Raw genomic sequence first — 26,604 nt, 5'->3', positions numbered from 1 at the left:
TGTGAAGTTATGTTCGTCCTCTGTTGTAGGATAGTGCTAAATGTTATCAGTGTTGCTGATTGATTTTAATTGTTAGGTCATTCCTGTTATGCAGTAGAGTTGAGCACTGTAACTATATATATATATATATATATATATATTGGAATTTAATCAAGTATTTAAGGAAGATTATAAAATAATACTGCAAACTTTCAAAAAATGCTATGGCCAAGCTCAGGTAACAATAAAAATGAATAAGATGGAACCTAATGGGTAGGAAATAAAGTGCTAAAGTTAACCATTACTAAGTGAGAGTTTGCAAACATGATGGTGGAATATTTAGAAATTTAATAGCATGCCATTTTCAATAATTTTATATAAATATTTTAAAGGAAGACTTCATATAATCCAGAGCAGTGTACATTTCAAACAAAAAATATCTAAAAACGTTATTTATAAAAACTATTTTTTAAATTTAAAATATACACCTATGTTCACTTAATTTCGATTTAAAAAAATGTTTTACATGTTAATAATGTGTGAGCTTACTACTTAACATTCCAGACATGCCGACATGACAATGCAATACATAACAGGAATAACTTGTTTGGTGTGTAAGATATCCGCTAGATAGAGCTATTTTCTTAGATCTAACTCTTAATTATTGTCATTAGAATGTCAGGAATTTACTTAGTTTTACATGGCTCTAAGAAGTTAATGGCATTTCGAAAATATTTTTGAAAGTTATTAAATTCGTCTCTTTCTGCAGAGAATCGATCCATAAACTTAATACTAGGTTAAAGTGTTCATTAATTGACATCCTTCTGTATTAACGTTAAGTTACATGGAAATGTACTTGTAAATTGAGTTAAGAAATAACAGACTGTACGTTAGTGCATTTACTTCGGTATGAGTGTCTATTTACACAGATTTACACTGAGTGCAAATACCCTGTTACAACATTCATAAAAAAAATATGAATGATTTACGTTTTAGACAGACAACCAGCAGTTAAAAATGAATGTCATAAAAACTGACTTGCCCAAGGCTTATTAGACCTGATCTGGCGTGTTTTTGAAGATGTTAAATTTCATTATCAAAATATTTTCATAGTAAAAGTCCTTTTGTTGACTGACTAATGTATTGTATTTAACTAGGTAAATGTAAGCAACTAAAATTCCGTTGCTCTTTGTTTAATTATTTTAACCAATGTCTTGGATCGCGACATACATCTAATATTCTCATGTTACAAATATTTCCAAAGATATTGGAAACTTTTATTTTGAAATATCAGCAGCGCCGCTGGTTAGTTGGGCTTTTACTGCAGCGTACTTCACGTTCATTCGTAAATACCAAATTAGCCTCTGTGCGCGAGACTGATATCTGCTGCGGAGTGCTGAGATTTTGTCTGACGGCGGGCTTTGCACTGTTGCACTGTAAGTAACAGGACCTTTCGTATTTTTTTCACGGATGTCATCTTTTTTTTTACTGGATGCATTAGAATGTAAAACCTTATGCTGCCAGTAAGTGGATTTGTGATGTGGCATCCAGAGGTTGATAAAGAGGTGCACAGCTGGAGTTGTACAGATGGTTTTAAAGATAAAGCTAAAACATATTAAGATATTTATCATATGATGCAACCTTCCAATATTTTTTTATCATAATATTTAAACATATTATAATTCATATTTAGGACATATTGTAAGCCCCAATGGAAGCCACCCAACCGGTACCGACTGGTTTTGAACCATTCTTTGCCAATGAGCTACAATGATGATATTCTAACAATTGATTTCAAAACAAGACACCATCTAAATCATTCCATATCCCATATTGTTTTGTTTTCTAAAGAGCATCAATGTTTTAACACATCAAATGAAGCAATATGCGTGAATGCATATTATTATTAGATTATTGAAATAATGCAGAGTAATATACAGTCATGAAAGCATACTATTGGGCAAGAAATGGGTTGTTTAAGGAAAGTGTCATAAACGCTGCGTCTCTGTTCAAAGTTCATGTCGGATCAAGAGGTCCGTGTATCGGTCAGTATCTTATCTCTCCAATCCATAGTGTGCACTAATGTTTCATGTTTGGAAAGCACGATATGAATTATTGCTTTGCAGCGATGTCCGATTCGTAAATGAATTGTTCTTTTGAGTCGGATCTTTAATTAATGATTCGGTTGCACCACAAGCAGTCAGAACGATTTGTTCATGAAATTGACTGAACGATTCGTTTACGATTCAGTCAGAATCCACGAGAATCGTCTCTTTTAATTTTTAATGAGACGTAAAACGACAGAATTAGCATTCATGTTGACATGCGGAGCAGAAAGTAACTTTCATTGGCAAAAGAAGATATATTACAAATAAAACATTAATACATTGTTTTATCAGTATTACGCATATGGAATTGAATTGGTTTTCTAAATTGTTTGAAGTTTTAAACCACATCATTATTTTAAAAAAGCTATGTATGCCTAGTACTAAGCATTAAGCAAACGTTTCTGAGTATGATGCCAGTGACCACGTGATGGCGTATCGCTGAATCCCTTAAATGTTTTTGAACCGGTTCTTTGAAACGAACTGTTCAAAAGAACCGATTAGCGAAAAAGAGTCAGACTTTCTATCACCAGTGAAACGCGTTTTAAAAGGGAAGCAGCGCAGCATCAGGCTCGAGCAGAATCAAGTGATCTCGTGCAAAACACTTGAACCATGATTTGATTTAAAGAGACACAGACCCACTTTTGTAGCCGTGTTTAAGTGAAACGCGTGATTTTATATTGTCCTCCCTTTAGCTGTCTTTGGTGTCTTCAAAACACTGTATTTTCAAAATAAAATTTCACCACGCGGCACATTTACAGCGTGTGGTTTATTTAATTTAGCCTTTGTGAATGCCTATTCTTGGAATATGCACATAAATGGTTAACCCCCCCCCCCCCCCCCCTTTTATTTTAAATTCAACCTTGAAGCACTTAATACCGAATTTAGTTAACAATCGCAAGGAACATGAAAAAATGCCCCCAAAATACTACCCTCGTGGTGTAATATAAAACCCATATAGCTTTCTTTCTTCAGTAAAACAAAAAGTCTCGCAGTTGGGCAGAATGACAGCCTCAGTACAGTAATCTTCACTTTCATTGCATGGAAAATGATGCAATGACAGTGAAGGATGACTGAGACTGTCAGTTCTTTACATCCTGTCTGATTTTTTATTTGTCTGCCACAGAAGATAGTCATACAGGTTTAAAATAAATGAGAAAGAGTAAATTGTGAAAGTTTTTTTGAGTGCATTACCCTTTTAAATTCATCAACCCCCTCCCCTGTGACTAAATTTCTTATATTTTTCACAATTGTTTATAGAAACACAGGCCATATACACATAGGTGCTGCTTTACATGGGGACTAGCAGAACCAAATGTCATTTTCAGAGTGACTGATGTTCGAGCCTTTCTTTGATTGGCTGGTCAGCTGTGTCTTTAGAAACTACATGCTGATTCAGCGGTGGCCTAATCGGGGGAGGAATGTCATGTGCAAGCATTATTCAGGGGGGTTTTTTCATGCTGAAAATACAAAAAAAGACTTTGAATTTTCTCTCTGTTAAATAGATTTTCTTCATATATTTAATTTTCTCCATATAAGAATTAAAAATGTACTGTTCATCAAGAACCGTTTTCAACATTTATAACAAGAAATGTTTCTTGAGCAAAACCCAAAATGATTTCTAAAGGATCATGTGACACTGAAGACTGGAGTAATTATGCTGAAAATTCAGCTTTGCCATCACAGGAATAAATTACAATTAATAAATTAGATTTAAAAAATATTAAAATAGAACATAGTTGTTTTACTTTTAAATGGTAATACCATTTCACAATATTAACGTTCTTACTGTATGTTTGAGCAAATAAATGCAGCCTTTGAGAGGCTTCTTTCAAAAATATAAAAAAATCTTCCCAACCTTTTGAATGTTAGTGTACTCTCCATTATTCCAAACCTTCATGTTGTAATTCTTCTGTTTTTAAGAATCTTTCTTCAGCTTGTTGCTATACCAGTCACGGTACCACCATAATGTTTTAAAAATAACTTGTTTTCAAAGACATTTACACTGTTGTGTGTTAAAAGAATAAGTGAAGTGTATCCAAGGTTTTAACAGTGTGATATGTTCACAGTGTACCATGGCAGCCGCGCTCTCCACCTCCATAAACATTAAAGAGCCACGCTGGGATCAGGGAACATTTGTGGGTCGCGCAAAGCATTTCTTCACTGTCACAGACCCTAGAAACATCCTCCTGTCGAATGAACAATTAGAAAATGCCTGTCAGATTATTCAGGATTACAAGTAAGTCTCTACTCTGCATTCATTTACAGCATGTGCTTTTGTATAGGATTCATTGTTACACATGCTGAGTTTGCCAGATACCAAGTACGCCATCCTCTTCCATTCTCTTATCCCTGAAGAAAAGGGGTGGTGTCACCGGGTCTCACGGAAGACGAGCTATGGAGGGCGAAGTATGTCTTTGACTCGGCCTTCCATCCAGACACCGGCGAGAAAATGCTCCTGATTGGTCGCATGTCTGCTCAGGTTCCTATGAACATGACCATCACTGGATGCATGATGACGTTCTACAGGTAAATCATGCTGGGTTTTGCTGTGTAATCCATCAGTATAGCGCCTACAGTGTAGCTATAATACTTGGTGGATTTTTTTCTGGATAATAAACAATTTCACCACATATAATGCTGAATATTCTCTCTCTCTCTCTCTCTCTCTCTTTTTCTCTTTTAGAACGACTCCAGCAGTTCTGTTTTGGCAATGGATCAATCAGTCTTTCAATGCAATAGTCAACTACACCAACAGGAGTGGAGACGCCCCCATCACAGTAAAGTGAGAGGACTTTAGATCATGCATATGAATATTTGTTTCACTTTATACAGTTCTTCTTTCAACTAATTTGCAATATCCCTAAATTCCTAATATATGTCCTTGCAGCCAGCTTGGCACCGCATATGTATCAGCCACCACAGGGGCCGTGGCTACTGCTTTAGGACTAAATGCATTAGCAAAGGTAATGGTCTGTCATCGCCAGTGCTCGAAGTGGGCCGGTACGGACTGGTACACTGTACTTTTTCTTGTGTACCGGCACTTCTCTCATGTTGAGAGTGCCCTGCCCCCAGAACGCGATTCAAACCCTCAGGAGTAATGCCACCCTCCACCCACTTCGATCACTGGTTATCACTTACTAATAAGTTTTTAACTCTTTTACATCAAAGTATTAAATATTATGCTCAGTGCTCACTATGTGTTCATGTAGTAATTAGTAATTATGTTTAATTTTCTGTCTTTCAGCATGTGTCCCCACTCATAGGACGCTTTGTGCCATTCGCTGCTGTAGCTGCTGCTAACTGTATCAATATTCCACTCATGAGACAACGGTAAATAATTATCTAGAACAAATCGTTTGCATAAAGAGGTTTGACCTTATTTTTCTCTGAATTGGTTGTCCTGGAGTTTTGGGATCACAAAAAGATTCTCAATGGATATATATATTATACATGACCATTCAAAAGTTTGGGGTCGGTAACATTTAAAAAAAATGTTTTTGAAAGAGCCTCTTATGCTCACAACGGCTCCATTTATTTGTTTAAAAATATAGTCAAAATTGTAATATTGTGAAATATTATTACAATTTAATATACCTGTTTTCTATTTGAATATATCTTAAAATGTAATTCTAAAAAAAAATTATTTTCAGCATTATTACTCCAGTCTTCAGTGTCACATGATCCTTCAGAAATACTTCTAATATGCTGATTTGATGCTCAAGAAACATTTATTACTATCAATGTTGAAAATATTTTTCTGCTTAATATTTTTGTGGGAACTGTGGTGTTATTTTTTTTTCAGGATTCTTTAGAATTTCAAAAGAACAGAAATAGAACTCTTTTGTAACATTATAAATGTCTACTGTCACGATTAATGCATCCTGGCTGAATAAAATTATTTCCTTAAAAAAAGAAAATTGACTGACCCCAAACCGTCAGCAGTGGTTCAAAACAGTAATGTAATATTGTGTGTTGCTGTTCATTTATAATAGTCATGAAGTGAGTATGTCATATAGAGCGCATCTTTCCTTTTGTGTCTCAGGGAACTCAAACATGGCATTCCAGTAACAGATGAGAATGACAATCGGTTAGGAGAATCTTCAAATGCAGCTCAACAGGCCATTACACAAGTGGTGGTTTCCAGAATCCTCATGGCCTCTCCGGGAATGGGTTTGTTTACTCTAAAAGTCTTGAGATTGTCTTTCATTAAGCTGACTTTTCACCTATGCTTATTAAAGGTGCAGTTAGTGATTTCTGGATTGAAAGTAGATCGGACTAAAACACACTTGTAGCCAATCAGCAGTATACAGAATACACTCATGATAGGGGAGGAGAGAGAGTGAGCAAGAGGGAGATTTGAAAAAAGACTGTTGAAAGAGAGACGGCTGAGAGACATTACAAAAGAGAAAAGGTTTGAGGAATATTACTGGAAAAAGAAGGGTTATGATGAGAGCTTTAGGACCTGTCCTGCATTAATATTGAAAAAGCTTGCTAGCGCTGGAGAGACATTAGAGAGCGGGAAGACTTGAAAACAGATGCTGAGGTTGCTTTGTATCTACTCCATATGTGAGTAACATTGGTTTTGCCATGTTTCACAGAACAAAGATATGATGTTGTAGTAAATATTTAAAAAATATATATATTTATCCACTCGTTCATTCGTCATCTTCGCTTTATTTTCCCCAAAGCATTATTTTGCTTCACTCCACTCATGTTTGTGCAGTTTGGGGGCGGAGCAATACAGAAGGAGATGTGTTTGGTTTGATTTCAAATATGTTTCTCAGAAATTGCTTACTGCACCTTTAAACCCAGAAATTAAGTCTACGGATTTTATATATGATCAAATATATGATATGAAGTTTTCTCAAACTTTCATCCCCCACTGTCTTATGCAGACGCAATGTTGCATGTCTGGTTATGGGACACTGTAATTGCAAGCAAGTAATATAACTAATTGTTTTCGTCCTGTAGCAATCCCTCCATTTTTAATGAACTCTTTGGAAAAGAAGGCCTTCCTCAAGGTAATTTCAAAATTGCATTATAAATGTTTTGTTTACATGACTGAAAATCTTAATGAAAAATTGTTCAGCCTTATCACATACCCGTCTACAGTGTCCAGTCTGCTTTGAATGCTTAATTCCTCACAATGGCCCCATAGAATCATGGGCTTTGTTGCCAGGTTGATTTTTTTTTTTCCCCACTCTTTATTTTTTCAGAGGTTTCCGTGGATGAGTGCTCCCATTCAAGTTGGCTTGGTTGGGTTTTGGTGAGTTGCCAAAGATAGATTGATGGTCTAACAAACTGTTATCTTTTGAAAGACATTCAAGAATTTGTGACCCATTCTTTTGTACTTTCTTTCTTCTTCTTAGCCTTGTGTTTGCAACCCCATTGTGCTGTGCGTTATTCCCACAAAAGAGGTGAGAACGTTCTCAAAACAGTTTGGAACTAAATGCATGTATGATTTTGGAATCTTTTGAATAATTTCAGAATGATTAATTTTGCTTTGTAAATCATTCTGTTGCACTTCATAATTCCAATGTTTTCACACAGCTCTATGGCAGTGAGCCGCTTGGAACCAGAGCTGCAGGAGAAGATTCGAGCCAGTCATCCTGGAATAGAGACGGTCTACTTCAACAAAGGACTGTAAAGACAAACGTTGGTGAATCTCCTCTCTACTGTAATGGTTTCACGTACCATCCAAAACATCTTTTTGTGTGCCAAAGTTCACCCGTTCCTCTCCAGGACTCAATCATTTTGTAGGATGTTTTTACATTTTTGACTGTTTTAATTGATTTTAAGCCAAATCCTTATTGTCGTTGCCAATTTGTGCCGGTCTTTTGTCTGACATGTATATGACGGTGCTCACTACTGTATATACATTTAGTATTTTTTTTAATTTCTGAAATAATTCAGTTTGCTGCCATATTATTGAAAATTATTATTCCATGTGCCACTCACAATGTCATTTTCAGTAAGGATCAAAGATGGCAGATGTTGACCTTGTTTTTTTATTAGTCTGTATTGCATTGTTGTCAGTATTTCGTGTTTATCTCTTCATGATGGTTGCAGTTTATACCGTACTGCCAAATTTCATTTCAGTTACAAGAAAAGTCAAGGGACGTCTTCATGACAATAGTGCAATCCGTTTAAAACGTTGCCAAATACAAACCTCTGCTGCAAATTTCCTTAGATGAAGGTTTAATAAACCGATAAACTACAGCATGAGTTTTAAGAAGAGTTTTATCTATTTTACTATCCTCAGTATTTGAGTTTCACTCTTAGGGTGTTATACAAGAATAGTGCGTATGTTCATATAATTTCTTCTGCCTGTCGACGGTGCATGAACAAACTTTTTGTAAGTGAAAATAGTGTGAGGTTAAAGTTCAACGTGTTCTCATTGACTGTTCCAAAGTCTATTCCTCTAGCAGTTCAAGGAAACGCATTGTTTTTCTACACAATCTTGTCAAACCTCGCCTGTTTTCTGTTTAATGAATGGCCATTTACTTTGGTTCACCCTTGAAAAATTCTCATGTGCCATATTTTGTTACATAATGTTAAAGTCCTCACACAAAACAATCTACATGAAACCTTCTAGAATGATAATGTAGTCTAGTCTCATTTTCTGTATCCTTTCCCACCAATCTTGAGAAAGGACACAATCCGTATAGCGATTTTATAAAAAAAAATCTAGTGTAAATGTTCCATTTATGAAGTGCAACATTGCCTTTCCGTAAATCCTGTTCCTATTTTCCATCTACACTACATGGCCAAAAGTTTGTGGATGGCTCCTTCGAATGAACAGGTTTGGTCATTTCTGAGGCCAAATCCTAATGCAACAGAGACATTCTAGAGAACTGTATTTTAATCTTTATGCCCAAGATCCATAAAGAACTGACTTACCACATTTTTTGAACTATGTTGATTGGTCTGCACAAATCACCGTTCTTTAGGATTAATTGTAACACCGAATGTGAGCCCTGTCCCATCGCTGGATCTAACACACTCGTAGAAAGCCTTCCTAGAAGAGTGAAATGTGGTATATAAGCAAACGGATCAGTTAATGTTTAATATTTTGAAATTAGGAGTTTAAAAATTGCGTATCGTGTGCGGGTGTCCATGTACTTTTGGCTATGTTATATATTTTTAGAATTAATGATGTTAATCTTTGTGAACTTTCCATTAAATTGACTAAGTCTTCATGTGTTGAGGTATTTAAATATGTTTAATGTTTAATACGTAACGTACTAAGAGAGTGTAACAGCCTGTGGATAGCTGTGTGTTGAGCGCTCGGATTATTGCTGTTGTGAGACTGTTGATGTGCCACATTTGTTCAGTTCATGAATGTAGTGTTGGCAGTAATGAAATCAAACTAAGAGCACATACATTTCTGTGAATATGCTGGTGGTTATATTGGTAACCACTCTTTATTTTTGTTCTAATTGTGAAACACAGTCCTTGTTCTTCAAGATCCCCTGAAGGGTTTTCAGTATTATTCATCATGCATCTCTGTGGAAGACAATGGATAGAGAACAATTTGAGGTTTTTATCATGTGTTGGATATTATTTTGTAGTTAGATCAGGGTCATCACAAACATTAACAGGCTGCCCCCCTCAGCAACGGTCTTGGGCAAGATCGGTGCTCAGATCTTTGATCATTCCCATTGCATTTGAGAAATTGATACTTATGGATCTTGTATAAATGAATTGAATTCATAGCTGATTTGACACAAAACTGCTTACTCCCGGTTTGTTCAGGAGAATCACAACAGCCATGAGGATCTTTAGACAGGAAATTACAGCATACCTTCTTTTTTAACTTTATGAGGTTGTTGACTTTATTAATTATGTACAAAGTGAAATGCAAATGAATATGTTCCCTTGTGCATTAAACACAGCATACCACTGTTTATTTCCTGATCTCATAATCAATAATTCAAGGCGTCTGCATACTTGGAACAAAACGGAATACTCTGGGGTGGCAGGTGTGACTCAGTAGTCTACTCTTTAAATGAACAAGTTGCTCTGATTCGTACAATAATTAGTTTACAGTGAATGAGATGGGTGTAAGATTTTCAAGATGAATATTTAAAAAATGTTTCTTATTTTACAGTGAATGGGGAAACTGTACTGTGTAGATTACACTGTACTATGTGGATTACCTAAATAAAGAGTATTATAAAGCAATGGATCGTTTTTGCAGCCTGTCCTTATTTAGTTAACTTTTTCGTGCATCACAATAGATTTTAGAGCTGTGTCTTTTCTTGCAGGTTTTCCTCAATATTAATGAACAGATGTTAGTTCACTTACCGTCAGTTGGCTGTGGTGCGATTCAAAATGTATGTCATTTCAATTAGATCCATCAAATAAGTAAGAGTTGTAAAAATAATATATATGTTAAAAAATGATGATTTACACCTGTGTAAAGTTAAGGGAAACTGACTTCTAAATTTCGTCCTCTAAAATCTCCTAGAAGTAGCTATTCGCATACAATTCTCAGAAAGGTGAAGTCCGTTCTAAGAAAAGCTCTAAATAATATTTTTTTTTGCAGGTGTCACTTGATCTGATATTTTGTTATCTTTGAAATGGAATCATTTTTTTTCTGGTGGCTGATTGACATTGTAGATAAACAAACCGGATAAAGGGCGACACCTACTGGACGTGTTGAATAAATAAATACATAAACAAATAAATAAACACTAAACTATACAGATGATAATTGTTTAATTAGATTTTATATATATATATTTTTTTTTTATTCAAGTCATTTTGAAGCCTCTGGTTTTTTTATTTTAGTTGCCTCCTGGTAGGTTAGCAATATCTGCGGAGTATCTTGCCCAGCACTGAGACTTGATTGGACACTTGAGAGAAAAATAAACAAGTCTTCTCTGAAACAAGTGCGCTTGTAAGTGGAGAGGGAGTGAACGGACAGCATTTTAATTCAGCCGAGGGTTGTTTCCATCAAGTGTCCATGAGAGAGAGAGAGAGAGAGAGAGAGAGAGAGAGAGAGAGAGAGAGAGAGAGAGAGAGAGAGAGAGAGAGAGAGAGAGAGAGAGAGAGAGCAATAAATGAGAGCATACTGTCTGAGAGAGAGAGAGAGAGAGAGAGAGAGAGAGAGAGAGAGAGAGAGAGAGAGAGAGAGAGAGAGAGACTTTGACTTTTAGGGGTCTATTTATTTACAAAAAGTTAAAAAACTGTCACACTTTCAATGTTTCCAGGTAGGGAAAAAAAAAAAAAAAAAAAAAAAAAAAATATTTTTTAAAACCCAGATACACTTAAATATACATTTCCAAACAACCATCATTGTCAACATTACAAATACATTGATTTATTCCCCATTTATATTTAAACATTTCCATGTCTCTGACCAATTTATAGAAAGTGAATTCAATTTTAATGCGAGCTTTTAGTAAATTCAAAAAAATGGACACCACATCAGTTGATACATCACCACTCAACAATTTTTTCCGTGACAACCATATGGCCAATTTTGCCTGCCCAAATAGAAAATTTATTAAAACATGAACTTCCTTCCTTTTACTTTTATATTTTGGTCCATAAATGAACAATATCGGTGTAAAAACTTCCCCCAGAGTATTACACCACTCTTCCAATCTATAAAAAAGTGGTTGAAGCCTTTCACATTCTAAAAACAAATGAAAAACGGTTTCCTGCTCTCCACATAAAGGACAACCCACCCCTGCCTGTGGATCAAGGTGTGCTCTGTATCTGTTTGTAGCTATAATCCCGTGTACAATTCTCCACTGAAGATCTCCAGATCTCTTCTCCAGGGGTGGTTTGTACACGGACCGCCAGCTACCTTTAGGGGAAGCGCCCAGCCCAAACATCTCCTGCCATTTTGACTCTTTGACACTCTCTAGTGTTTTAAGGTGCCATGTTTTAACACACAGAGTATACAAGTCTTTCTTTCCGGCATCTTGAAACAAAACCAGCTGTGGTGTCTTAAAAGATAACAAGCAACCCTCCTTTTCTTGCCATGTCCCAGTCTCAGCGGAGACACTCAGCTCTGGAAACACACATTTGTCCACCTCCTCTTCAAACGTTTCCAGTGCCAGTCTATATTCCTGTGGCAGAGACTCTAAAATCTGATTCAACACTTTTTGTGCCAATCTGATTGATCTTAGTCCCAATTTAAGAGCCAAACTTTCAGCAGTTATCCATTGTTTTGTTTCCATTAAATGTCCAATCTTTACAATTTTTGCTTTCCACATGGCTTTTCTGAGGGTGTCTGATTTAGAAATATCCAAATCAAATTCAAGATTAAACAGTAGCGGTTCCTCTTTCAGCCATGATGTCTGTGTCCCATTTCCACTCCTTGAAAACTTAAAAAGTGTCCATGATCTCAAAATGGATCTATAAAAAGAGCTCAGTCCAGAAAGATCCAGTTTATTAATTTCCATAAGGAAGAGATGCCGGTCTAGTCCCATGTTTCCCGCTCTCCTCAGGAGGGCACAGGCAACTCCCGCCCAGCTCACCTCTTCTCCATACAGCAGTCTCTGTGCCGTCTGGATTCTGAAAGCCTTTACTCTTGACATGACGTCGATCAGCCCCTGGCCTCCTTCATGTGTCGGCAGATAAAGAACCGCCGCCTTCAACCAATGATGTCCTGTCCAGAAAAAATCCACCAGTCGCTGCTGGATTTCTCTGACCAGCTCTTCCGGAGGTTCAAGTATTGCCATTTTGTGCCATAATGAAGATGCAACCAAGTTATTACAAACCAGTACCCTCCCCCTGTAGGATAACTGGGGTAGCAACCATTTCCACTTAGACAACCGAGCACACACTTTCTCCACAAGGCCCTCCCAGTTTTTCCTTTTGTACTCTTCTGTCCCTATAAATACCCCTAAGTATTTAAAACCTACTCTTCCCCACTGTAAACCACCGGGAAGTACTGGGCCTCTAAAATCTTTTCCACACCACAAAGCATCACATTTACCCCAATTAACAGCCGCTGAGGAGGCTTTGCCATAACACTCTAAGGCCCCCTTAAGCATCTGAATGTCATTTTGTTCTCGTATTATGACTGTGACATCATCAGCGTATGCAGAAAGTTTAATATTAGAAGATATATTGTTAACCTTTAGACCCATTAACTCTTTCCTCAACTTACACAGAAAAGGTTCAATTACAATACTATACAGTTGACCCGAGAGAGGACAGCCCTGTCTGATACCTCTGTTTACACTTATCGGGATACTCAATCCACCAGCCATTTTAATCATACATTTTGCCTCAGTATATAAAAGTTTAATTTTTGAAATAAATAAATCTCCAAAACCAAAAGCCTTCAAAGTATCAAAAAGGAAACCATGGTCAACCCTGTCGAAAGCCTTTTCTTGGTCTAAAGATAGCAACCCCAAATTAACATCATTACCATGAGTAAAATCAAAGACATCTCTTATTAGATGAAGATTATCTGTAATGGATCTATTCTTTATACAGTAAGATTGATCCGTATGAACAATTTCTTGTAACACCAAGTTCAGTCTATTGGCCAAACATTTAGAAAAAATCTTATATTCAGTGCATAAAATCGCTACTGGCCTCCAGTTCTTTAAAAGTGTCAAATCACCCTTTTTTGGGAGCAACGATAGGACAGCACGTTGACAACTTGTTGGGAGAATTCCATCAAGAAAGCATTTTTTAAGTATTTCAAAATAGTCCTCACCAATAGTTTCCCAAAAAAACTTATAGAATTCACCAGGAAGTCCATCGAGTCCTGGAGTACGACCTGAAGAGAGACCCTTTACGGCCAAGGTAACTTCATCGAAAGTCAGCTCAGTCTCTAAAGAAGCCTTCTGTTCTTCAGTTAGAACCGGAAGGTCCTTAAGCAGCTCATTCCTGCAGTGTTCATCTGAGCTTTCAGCAGAGTACAATCTTGAATAAAAAGCCACAGCAAGTCTACGCATCTCCATCGGATCTGAAGTGACATGTCCCTTGTCATCCTTCAACGAGTACATCTGCTTTTGTTGGCCCTTTTTACGCTCCAGATTAAAGAAGTAGGTAGTAGGAGCATCCATGTCTTTTACAGTCAGAAAACGGCTTCTTATGAGAGCTCCTTTAACTCTTTCATTTAAAAATGAGCTTAGTTGATTTTTTTTCTCAGTCCATAGATCTTTTAGATTATCATCATCATTATCAGTCATTTTTTTTTCAATGTCACAAATCTCTCTTTCCAGCCATTCCAAAGTTTTTCTTAATTGAGAAGAGGAATGAGATGCATATTTTTGGCACAAATCTCTTATATGCACTTTCCCAACTTCCCACCACTGTGTAATATTATCAAATAGACTCTTTTCTGCTTTCCAGGTATCCCAAAACAGTTTAAAAGTGTCACAAAATTGCTTATCTTCCAAGAGTTTTGTATTAAAATGCCAGTAACAACTTTTATGAGTGTTTATAGCCAAAGTAACTGCAACAGTAATGAATTTATGATCAGAAATAGCATTGGGAATAATATTTACATTAACAACTCTATTTCTCATATTGTATGACAAATAAAATCGATCCAAACGAGCAGCAGAAATATGTTCATTACAAACTTTCACCCACGTATATTGCTTTGTAAGGGGATTATGTTCTCTCCACACATCTGATAAACTTAGCTTTTTTACAACACCAGCTAAAACGGTGGCTGACATTGCATGAGGCTCCTCTCCATTTCTATCTAGTGTAAAATCAGTAGTGCAATTCCAGTCTCCTCCCAGCACACAAAAAACATCATCTTTTTCTTCCTTTATTATATTTTCTAACCTGTTGAAAAGTGTTAAACGTTCCGCTCCAACATTAGGAGCATAGATATTCACAAACAAAAAAATAAAATTACAAATTTCAGCCTTTACTATTAAACACCTTCCTGGCTCCACTTCATTTTTTGATAGAATTTTGGCTTTAACAGAAGGGGAAAAAAGGACAGCTACACCGGCACTTAAATTAGTCCCATGACTCAACACATAGTCTCCTTTCCACCATAATCCCCAATCAACTTCATTGCTACAAGTACTATGGGTCTCTTGCAGGAAAGTTACACTTAAATCCTTCAAATTAATCATTTCTGATAATATCCCATTCTTCCTCCCATCTCTCATCCCATTAATATTGAGGGATCCCACCCGCAAGAAATCCATGAAAGAGAAGAGGAGAAAAAGACAGAAAAGAGAAACGAAGTTAAAAGCCATCATAAAAGTTTTGCTGTTCCCCTCGTTAATCTTTCTCTTCCCAATTTTTTACTCTGTCTTATAACAGTTAAATGTTTTTTAAGACGGAACCTCTTTTGTTGTGAGATTTCTTGATAACTACTCATTTTTCTTGCCTTCATCACAGAATTAACAAACTTTTCAATGTCAGGAAAATAATCATCAACTTCAACCCCAGATTTTCCTTTTGTCTCATCTAAGAAAGCATTAATCTCTTCCACAGTGTATAGATCATTATCAGCCTCTCCACCTGCCCACTGCTCACCTTCTCTCATCCCATCATCAGTAGACTGTGAATACTCATCTACCTCATCAGCAATACTCTCCTTTGAGCCTCCTGCCTGAGCTCCATCATCCACTATCTCCTCTAAAACTCCTTTTCTTCCATCATTCATCTCAGTAACATCAGAAACAGCAGCAGTCTGCGAGCCAATCTGTACAATAGCATCAATGTCATCCACACCTTCAGAATTAACACTCACCTCCTCTTGTCTTTTCACCTCCTCTGTCACTCCATCTTGTTCCACACTCCTCTGCTCTGCTACAGCATTATGATGTTCCACAATAACTCCAGTATCAGCTCTAGATGTGGACGGCCTTTGCTCATCTCGATGTGGACACGCGAAGCGTTTATGTCCCAAATCACCGCACTCGAAACACTTCAAGCTCTCAGTGCTCGCATAAACCATAAACGAGTTTTCTCCGTGGTTCACACGGAAGGAAACTTCAAGAGTGCGCGTAGGTGAAGTAAGAAACATATAGATCTGACGTCTAAAGGATAGTACATGTTTGAGCGCCGCATTTTTACACCCGAGGGGAATCATTTTTACGGGGCTCGCAATCTTGCCGAACCTCTGTAACTCTTTCGTAATCGCGTCATTCGACACAAACGGAGGCACATTTGATATAGTAATTTTAGATGCCGGGGCGGATAATGGGCTAACAGCAACAAACGTTTCCTTAACCCATAACCCGCTCACAGTCAACTGATTTACCAGCGGTTCAGATTTCAAAAATACCACAATCGCTTTATTCATTCGAGATGCCGACAATATTTTATCAAAACCGATCTGCTCCCCAATAACCACGAGCAGATCTTCCACTGTCACTCCAGGCTCTGGCACACACCTGCAACCATGCCGGAGTGACAGAGCTGACCCGGGAACAGACTCCATACCGGCGTCTGTCTGACGCACGCGGTTAGAAAACCGCGCGCCTTTCCCTTCCCTGACCTCTACCTAAACTAGAAAAAGAACTACCGAGGGGAAAAACATATAAAACAAACAAAAGTACGAAAAAGAGAAAACCACTCGCTCCCAACAAACACTCAAGCTCCTCACACACACTCCCAGCATGCACCAGAGAGAGAGAGAGAGAGAGAGAGAGAGAGAGAGAGAGAGAGAGAGAGAGAGAGAGAGAGAGAGAGAGAGAGAGAGAGAGAGAGAGAGAGAGAGAGAGAGAGAGAGAGAGAGAGAGAGAGAGAGAGCAATAAATGAGAGCATACTGTCTGAGAGAGAGAGAGAGAGAGAGAGAGAGAGAGAGAGAGAGAGAGAGAGAGAGAGAGAGAGAGAGAGAGAGAGAGAGAGAGAGAGCAATAAATGAGAGCATACTGTCTGTCAGTGTCAGTGTCAGTAGCCTACTATCTGCATGGCTGCCACAGATGTAAACATCTATTCTGTAAGTTTTTACATAATATATTTACGGCACATATTATTCACAGTTTAACATGTAGCCTACGTTTATTTTTTGATAAAGTTGCAATGTGCATCGAGAGGTATGACGACTGGATTAGTTGGTCAAAAATGTTTAACTTTTTTCACATTTCATTATTTCCCTATGTTTATGTGCAAGATGTTGTTATATGCAACATGTGTTAGGATGTTGGTTGCAATGGAGAAAGCGTGAGCTTAAGTTTTATTCGAGTTGGACTTCATCCTTATATTTGGTCCTACTCTAAATCACTGTTGTGATTCTTCACAATGCATGTCATGCATTTCTGTTATAGCCTAGGCTATACAATTAAAAAGCATTCATATGCTTGTAGTTTATATTTATAGTTTAACATTAGGGTCTAAATCCATTGTCAAAGTCATTTAAAGCTGATTAGTTCTTGTAAGCAGATCAGCATTGCTGCTTCTGTTTGCCGCTTCAGTCAGCATGTCCCTCAGTCTCTCCCTAATGAAGTTTGTGATGTTTTTACATTTGTGCAAGAGTATCATCCTACTACTGTCCAGTTATGCTTTTAAAATAAATAATATGCTTTTAAAGGAAGTTTCTCAGGGCAATGGCAGTGGAAACCTTCAGTATGCTGAGAAACACAGGCTGGATAAAGAGCCCTTTGTGCCCCAGTGTGTGTTAAGAATACTGGGGCAGTGGAACAGATGATGGCTGTGTGAAACACTTCCTTGTGTTTGTACAGAGTGAGGATCTCTGAATGCCTCAGCATGCTGCTTTTCTCTGTGATCGAGACTCAAACCCTAGTCCATGCATACAAATGTGCTCAGTTACAAAATTACATGGATCTGCTTCTCCGCTTTGATCACTATCTCCTTATATTAATAGACATATTAGGGAGAACAATGCAAAAGCTGGACAGTTTTTGGTTGTGGTGGAGCACTGATAATATTGTGAGATATTATTCAATTTCAAATAACTGTTTTTATTTTAAAATGTCATTTTAACATGACATTTATTCCTGTGGTGGCAACGCTGAAATTTCAGCATCATTACTCCAGTCTTCAGTGTCACATGATCCTTCAGAAATCATTCTAATATGCTGATTTGCTGCTGTAGCAAATAGTTCTGCTGGTTCATATTTTCGTGGAGACTGTGACACATTATTTCAGGATTATTTTGATGAGTAGAAAATTCAAAAGAACAGCATTTATTTGACAGAAATCGTTTGTAACAAATATCTTTACGGTCACTAGTTTAGATCTATAATTAGTTCATTGCTTTACAAAAATATTAATCTTTCTTACTCCAACTATATGCAAATGTATTATTACATTTACTTGTATCTTGTATTACTTGTGATGAACTTCTATACATTATAGTACACTATAGTATTAATTTACAGTTTAATTGGTTATTAAAACGTTGTTATTTGTTATGTTATTTGCTTGATTACATTCACTATAATGTAATTTTGTGATTATTATTATTTTTATTTATTTTTCAAAGACCCTTGTGGCAATTATTCATCATGACACTATCGATGTTTTCCTGGTATGTCATGTCAAACTTTCTTGATGTTGTAATTTCTCAGTGTGAGGAGATGAGGACTCTCTCTCTCAACGGTCATGTCGGTTTTGACAGTCTTCCTGATCAGCTGGTCAGCAAATCAGTGAGCCAAGGATTCAGCTTCAACATTCTCTGCGTAGGTGAGGAAAAGAAGTGCTTTTAAAACCCTGCAGAGCTGGCATTTAAATATTACGATTGTTGCAAGAGATTGCTTCGTTTCTACAGGTGAAACTGGGATAGGCAAATCCACTTTAATGAACACACTTTTTAACACATCGTTCGAAAATGAAGAGGCCAGCCACTTCCAGAACGGCGTGCATTTACGCCCCAGAACGTACAACCTACAGGAAAGCAATGTGGATTTGCAGCTGACCATTGTAGACACTGTGGGATTTGGCGACCAGATTAATAAAGAAGAAAGGTAATGCTTATATGCACTGAAAGGTATATGAATGACATTGATAATGAAATGTCAGGATCAAATCAAAATCTTACACATTTTATTGTTTCTCTGCAGTTATAAACCTATTGTGGACTACATTGATGCCCAGTTTGAAAACTTCCTTGAAGAAGAGCTTAAAATCAAACGTTCCCTTTATAACTATCATGATTCACGCATCCATATCTGTCTCTACTTTATTGCTCCCACTGGACATTCACTGAAATCTCTGGACTTAGTCACCATGAAGAAACTGGACAGCAAGGTATCGTATTCAGAAAGTTATTGTCTTTTAAAAAATAGTCTATAAATTGTGCATTTATTGAATATATATATTAAATTATACAGAGAATTATATTATTCATGTATATCCATATTTTTCCTTCCTAACCAGGTCAACATTATCCCCATCATTGCAAAGGCGGACACTATTTCCAAGAGTGAGCTTCAAAAATTTAAGATCAAGATCATGAGTGAACTGGTCAGCAATGGTGTTCAGATCTACCAGTTCCCAACAGATGATGAAGCTGTGACTGAAATAAACTCTTCTATGAATGTAACAGGAACTTGAGAAAACATACACATACAACAGATACACACTGTGTTCCTATAGAGGCACCTTTAATGTTGAGCCTGTGACTTGTGTTGCAGGCGCATCTGCCTTTTGCTGTGATTGGAAGCAGTGAAGAGGTTCAAATTGGGAACAAAATGGTGCGAGCCAGACAGTATCCATGGGGAGTGGTACAGGGTAGGTACAGCTGCTAGCAGATAAAGGTATTATCATTGTCTTACTGTAGGTTAGAAACAATTTACAAATTGGGCGATTTAAATTTTTCTCTCTTTTTTATTTAATGTTAAAAACAAGAAATGTTTTAGTGCAAATGCAAATGAATAGCAAAGGATGCAATTACTTTACTTTGTATATTATGCTTCTTGTGCAGCCACAGGGAATTATGTAGACTTAAAGGAACACTCCGACTTTTTGGGACTTTAGCCTATTCAACTTATCCCCCAGAGTTAGATAAATCCATACATACCTTTTTCATCTCCGTGCGTGCTATAAGTCTGTTTGACGCACCCACCGCTAGCCTAGCTTAGCACAAAGACTGGATGTAAATGGTTGCAGCTAGCATACTAATCCAAATAAGTGACAAAATAACGCAAACATTTTCCTATTTACATGTTGTGATTTGTATAGTCACAGAGTGTACAAAAAACAAAGTCATATGAGACACAGACATATTTTAACCGTATAAATACTGGGAACTATATTCTCTGAAGGCGAAGCACTGCTACTTGGGCGGAGTGAAACCGCAGCACCTGAGACGCGCCGTGGTGAGGAGCAGAGAGTTCGTTCAGAGCGCGTCTCAGGTGCGCTGCGGTTATCACTCCGCCCTATATTCAGGGGATATAGTTCCCAGTATTTATATGGTTAAAATATGTCTGTGTCTCATGTGACTTTGTTTTTTGTACACTCTGTGACTATACAAATCACAACATGTAAATAGGAAAATGTTTGCGTTATTTTGTCACTTATTTGGATTAGTATGCTAGCTGCAACCATTTACATCCAGTCTTTGTGCTAAGCTAGGCTAGCGGTGGGTGCGTCAAACAGACTTATAGCACGCACGGAGATGAAAAAGGTATGTATGGACTTATCTAACTCTGGGGGATAAGTTGAATAGCCTAAAGTCCCAAAAAGTCGGAGTGTTCCTTTAAAAAAAGATATTAATTATTTTATTCATCAAGGATGCTTTAAATCTATCAAATCTGAATATTTCTATTAATGGCTGACAGTATAACCACAGCTACAATAATGCAAAACAACAAGCAAACTGTCTTGATTGCAGAAGTCATCGTGAGAAGAGAACTACACCAGATTATTAAAGTCGGCATGAAATGGTAGTTGTGCCAGTCATTTCTTCCTTATTGTGACGTATATCAGAGTGAAACAGCTTCTTGTACAAGAAAAAAATAAGGCGGGACTTGATTTTGTCTATCAGGAATTGATTGGACCATTGGATGGTTGTGGTTTGCTATTGGTCAATCTCATGTGAGTGACAGGTTGTCCTGCCCTTACACTGAAAAACACATCGGCTGCATCTGAAATCACATACTCTCTTTAGTAGGTACTTCATTTTAACAACTAATTACTTTGCGATCGCTATAAAAGTATGTTATGTGTAGTATGAATGTAATCTGGACGTACTACATTCACCATGTTGTCATTATCATGTGACCTACAAGTGTCAGTTACGTCACTTCACTTTCATTCATAAATCTTCTCTCATGGCCTCATGGGATAGTAAAGTGTCCATCTTATGCACACTTCAGAATCACAAGGTCATCCTGGTACTTTTTGCCTACTTTTTTCTCTTGCTATAGGCTATAGTAGGCCATTTCGAATGCAGCCATCATCAGAGAAGAGATGTCACTGCAAGAGGGAGGGATTTAAAAAAAAAGATTTCAAGGAAAAATAATTAAAAATAATAATAATGATGTCCACGGATAAACCATTTATAATACTGTAATAATCCGTTAAAAAATGAAAAAAAATTTTTATTTCATGGTGACTTTAATGAAATTATGATGTCTGGGCTTTGTCCTCAGTGGAGAACGAGAGTCACTGTGACTTTGTAAAGCTGAGAGAGATGCTAATCCGTGTCAATATGTTGGACCTGAGGGAACAGACCCACGCCAGACACTATGAGCTGTACCGCCGCTGCAAACTGGAGGAGATGGGCTTCAAAGACACGGACCCTGACAGCGAACCCTTCAGGTACTGCAAGATCTCATCCAAGACACTTCTACAACGAATTGTAAAAAAAATCTGTAAATTGATTTAAGATGGATCATATGATGGAAACATTACATAGGTCCGTTTTGTAGTTTGGCATCAAGTGAAATGAAATGTCTGTTAATGCTTCTCACATTCAGTCTGCAGGAGACATACGTGGCCAAGAGGAGAGAATTTATCGGCGAGCTACAACTCAAGGAGGAGCAGATGAGACAGATGTTTGTCAACAAAGTGAAGGAGACAGAAGCAGAGCTAAAAGAGAAGGAGAGAGAGGTATAAACCACTGGTTTTAACTGGAAAACATGTTAAAAAAAATGTTGCCATCATTTTCAATAGTGTTATATGTGTACTAGTGTTAGTTTAATATACATGGTCACGTAAAACTACATTTGAACTGCTTTTAGGTGCTGACACTGCCTTAGAGTAGAATAAATAATAAAATTACTTTTTGCTGTTGTTGAATAAATCACTTTTTTTATAAAATAAGCATCCTAAATACTTGTCATGTCAAATTAAATCATAAAATAAAATCTTTGAATGCTTTTCACCTTTTAAATATAGAAAAAAATATTCTTTTTATTAAACAAAATAAAGTCTTTAAATAATAGTAACTTTTTATTAAATCTTAAAATATTTAAATACATGTCAACATTTATTCATAAAATAAAACAAAATTTTCATAAAAAACTAAATAAAACTATATAAATAAAAATTAAATTGCGAGCATCTCATTACTGGACTATGGTCCAATCAATTAAACATTAACATAATTATTTAAATGATACGCTAATAATAAATAATGTAACTTTTATTATTGCAAAAAAAAAATGGCAAAAATAAACATCTCATTAAATGAACACTTGTTCTGTATTGCCAGCTGCATGAAAGATTTGAGATGCTGAAACGCACACATCAGGAGGAGAAGAGGAACCTGGAGGAGAAGCGTAGAGATTTAGAAGAGGAGATGAACACCTTCAACAGGAGGAAAGTGGCTGCAGAAACCCTACAGTCTCTTCAAGGCTCCTCTGCCATGAAAAAAGACAAAGAGAAGAAAACGTAAGCCTTCTCCTCCCTCTGTTCCCATCTCTGCTAGTCACCGTCTGTGAGTGAGCCTGATCTGTGTCTGCATTCACAAGCCTCTGAGGTCTTTTTGTTTGTCTGTGTTGGCTGGGCTCTTCTGGGCTCTGATGCCAGGGCAGAGGATTCTGGGATAGGAGAGCTGCAATGCTGTAATATTGGAGCACACTGGCAGATGGGGTTTTGGCATGTTTAAGGATAGAGAGACAGATGATGACACTAGTTGCCTGGTACTGCCAGCTGCCGGATCAGCGTGCATTTACGCCCCATGATTAAGTGTGTTTGCCATTTTTTGCACTCACTCTGAATGAAATGAGTGCTTTATTTATTGAAATGTTTGTTTTTTGGCTGGTTAAACATTCATTTTTAATCTAGCTGATTTTATTAATGTCTCTAAATATTTTCTTTTCAGTTGATTGGCGACCCAAGAAAGCATCAGCATCAGCATCATCACTGCTCAGTGACTATGTGATGATCCACTGATGTGTACCGAATTCTTCTGGATTTACATTTTTATTAAAGGGATAGTTCACCTAAAATGTACATTTTGTCATCATTTATTCACCCCCATGTCATTCCAAACCTTCCCTCTTTTGTGGAACAAGAGATATTTTTGTTCATACAATGGAAGTCAATGGTAACCATAACTGTTTGGTTACCAACATTTTTCAAAATATATATTTTTTTGTGAGCCACATCAACAAGGTGAGTAAATTATGAGATAATTTACATTTTTGGGTCAATTAACCCTTTAAAGTAAACATGAAGCTCTGATTAACTTTCAATTGGTTTGTTTAAAACCAGTTAACTTTGTCATTGTCTTATATTCATTCAGAACTGGACTGTTAACATCATTTAGAGCACTGTACTGTAAGATTAATTGTTTTATTATTAACCAGCATAATGATGATATTTTTAAATGTTAAATATCTCTACTGATATTATGGCTTACCTCTGCTGCACAAATGTAACTGTATATTTTTGAATTTTGAAATAAAAAAAATACTTTTAGTTTTTTATCTTTATTTTATTACTCACCTCTCTATAAGAATGGAGATACATATAGAAAAAATATAGTTTATTTAATTTAAATAAAAATAAATGAATGCACAAATAAATAAAATAGTAAAAAAAAAAAAAAAAAGTTAAAAATGATGTTAAAATAAAATACAAAAAAGTAATACAATAATTAATTCAAGACTAAACTTAGGGTAATAAAAAATGAATTGTATTCATATTATCAAGTCATATATTCCTTTATTTTCCTATTATTACACTTATTTATTATTTATTCAGGTTTGGGACTCCATATACAAAAACCACTCAATAATAAATATAAAAAAAAATAATAAAAAAATGCAAAACCAATTCAATTAAGAGTAAACTACAAGGCTTTTCTTTGAGAGAATCTGAAAAAATATTATTTTTGATTAGTGCCTACTGCTGCCTCAAAGTTTGGAGTCCTTCCTTTACTTTCCTTAAGTCAATTTAGTTTTTTTATAGCTTATTTAGTCTTCCGTCTGCATATTCTCTGACCTTTAGAAAGGTATTGAACTAGAAGATTTGTGTCAGCCTTAGTGGCTTTTGCTAAAGGATTACCACTTGTACTTAACCAAATCCCAAAAGCACTTAAACCACCAGTAACTTGCTCAATTCTCCGGAGATGCATTTCCAGATGGTGGAACAGATTTGTTATTAGTGAAGCAAGTGCCTGAACTGATTCTTTACAATCTTTACACCTCAACCACCTACTGATATGCATGTTACATCATGACACAATGGTATAAAAATATTGCAATGTAAAATAAGGAAAACTTAGCTTGTGTTCACTCTTGAATCATTTATTGTTCTGTTGAAAATGTGTTGCTCACATGACTCAGAGTCAGCGGCATTAAAGGAATACAGAAGGGTTAAAAAGAGTCTGCATTCTTCCCCAAAACTCAACACAACAATCTAACCGTCATCTCTCAGATCCAGTATACAGACTGAAATTCCCTTGATAACAGTTAAAAAGGCATCATAAGGCCATGGTGGAAATGACAAAAGATTAAAAAAAAACTTGCATGTGTCTCTGCATAAGCGGCTTTTATATCTTACACTGACCGGCCGCTGGTCCTCAGACCTCAAAAGCCAGACAAAAGACGTGAATGACCTCTGATCTGAACCAAAAGGATAGCTGGAATGTGCTCTTGTACAACAGTCAGGTAAGTTAAACTAAAATTTCACACTCATTCTCTCACATACACGAATACAATCAAACTTATATATCTATGAGGAGATAACTGCACTCTGGTTGTTTATTTTAACCAATGTCCAGTTTTAAAAAACAACTAAAAAACATAAAAGAATGAAATTTCAAAATCAATGTCCCCATCCATTTGATGGTGCATCCAGCATGTACTTGCACTGGCCTCCTCTGGCTGAATAAATAAACTCTCTTGTGATTGGCTGACCATGTGTCAAGAGAGTATCTCTCTTGATTGGTGGACACGCTGACACAAAGTTACAATTTGCATACGATATCTTCAGTACTTAATCTAAATTACCTTTCGATTAAAGTGTTGTGCTCTTTTAACTTGTGTCTTTACAGATACATTCGCTCCTACTTGCCGAGTGTGCTATCTGTCACGAGTCTCTTTGGCTGAGAATTTCATCTGGCTGATGCAGCCATATAAATCTGACAAACACCTTCCCACCTAAAACAAACAATCATGCATCATATATGCCTGCATTTTAATATTATCTTCTTTATCAAACGTAATACTTATAATATACATCGGTACCTGTATAAAAGAACAACAACAAAAAAAGAACTAAGAAATAAATTAAAGGAATAGTTCACCCAAAAATTACAATTCTGTGATAAGCACACATGCACGTTTCAAATATGTCATGTCAATACCACTAAATGCAATTCTTGCATTTTGTGCTCGAAGTTTGAATATGCGTATGCGAAAATTAAATTTGAGAGTTGTGACTGATGGCAGAATTTGTAGTTAATAATGACTTAAAGGAACACTTCACCCATTTGCATTAGACTTTGTATCTTTAGAAACCCAGTCACATTTTCGAATGGTCATGGTTTATTCCCTTATTTTCCCCTGAGATGGGAGAAATAAGGATTTAAGTGTTCCACTTCCTGCTTTTTATGACGCAAAAATCGTCAATTTGCGTCATAAAAAGCAGGAAGTCAAATTTCTTTGAATAAGGGTAAGACTACAAACACTAGCTCATCATTTATCCAGTAGAAGGCGCTGTTCCGCATGTTTTCAACCCGCCCATAGAGGGATCTCACTCACAGAATGTACATATAGTGTCAGCCATTCTTTATTTGGAAGCTAAGCAAACAGTTTCTTATTCTGTGGAGAAAGCTGAGTAGTAGCGGTGACCATCCTCTTTTTCCCGGACATGTCCGGCCGTCGAGATCGTCCAAAATGTCCAGGATTCGGCTTTTGCTTTCTGCGGTCGCATTCATAGTTTACATGCACACCTTTTGTTTCAATCTAACTGAATTCATTCCGATCGGTGAATCTGAATGTAGTGTTTACATGAACGCTAAACAAGTGATCGTTTGATGTGCGTTTTAACATTGCTAGGAAAATTCCCGCTCCTCCATGAGATACGAGACCGGTGCGTCTCACAGGCGCCGGCGCCACTCATCAGTAATCACGCCACCGGCCTCGCATCGTTCTCCGCGGTCGTCAGTCTCGTTCCTGCTCGTCACAGTAAACATGAGGAATGGCGACT

General features: G+C 36.8%; 2 protein-coding genes across 3 annotated transcripts; both read left to right on the top strand.

Moving 5' to 3' along the window:
• The first annotated feature begins 1,317 nt into the window (after positions 1-1,317).
• On the top strand, positions 1,318-10,275 carry sfxn1 (sideroflexin 1). The gene is made up of 11 exons (XM_079630655.1): positions 1,318-1,415; positions 4,154-4,323; positions 4,443-4,613; positions 4,771-4,869; positions 4,975-5,050; positions 5,332-5,417; positions 6,130-6,257; positions 7,059-7,108; positions 7,304-7,353; positions 7,457-7,504; positions 7,638-10,275. Exons 2-11 carry the CDS (start codon positions 4,160-4,162, stop codon positions 7,732-7,734), a joined length of 969 nt encoding a protein of 322 aa, XP_079486781.1. The 5' UTR covers positions 1,318-1,415; positions 4,154-4,159; the 3' UTR covers positions 7,735-10,275.
• A 6,417-nt stretch (positions 10,276-16,692) lies between these two features.
• septin8b (septin 8b) lies at positions 16,693-23,396 on the top strand. 2 transcript variants are annotated; one of them, XM_079630653.1, is made up of 10 exons: positions 16,693-16,978; positions 18,570-18,684; positions 18,770-18,965; positions 19,062-19,248; positions 19,378-19,539; positions 19,635-19,731; positions 21,594-21,762; positions 21,921-22,053; positions 22,658-22,836; positions 23,270-23,396. In XM_079630653.1, the coding sequence occupies exons 1-10, from the start codon at positions 16,949-16,951 to the stop codon at positions 23,271-23,273; spliced, it is 1,272 nt and encodes a 423-aa protein (XP_079486779.1). In that variant the 5' UTR covers positions 16,693-16,948; the 3' UTR covers positions 23,274-23,396. The 2 variants fall into 2 exon arrangements, with proteins under 2 accessions (XP_079486779.1, XP_079486780.1); XM_079630654.1 differs by lacking the exon at positions 16,693-16,978 and having other exon boundaries at positions 18,570-18,680.
• The last annotated feature ends 3,208 nt before the right edge of the window (positions 23,397-26,604 follow it).

The sequence above is a fragment of the Phoxinus phoxinus genome (assembly GCF_949152265.1).
Source record: "Phoxinus phoxinus genome assembly, chromosome: 12".
Lineage (NCBI taxonomy): Eukaryota > Metazoa > Chordata > Actinopteri > Cypriniformes > Leuciscidae > Phoxinus > Phoxinus phoxinus.
The sequence above is the reverse complement of the archived record's forward strand: the minus strand, read 5'-3'. Positions and strand labels throughout refer to the sequence as shown.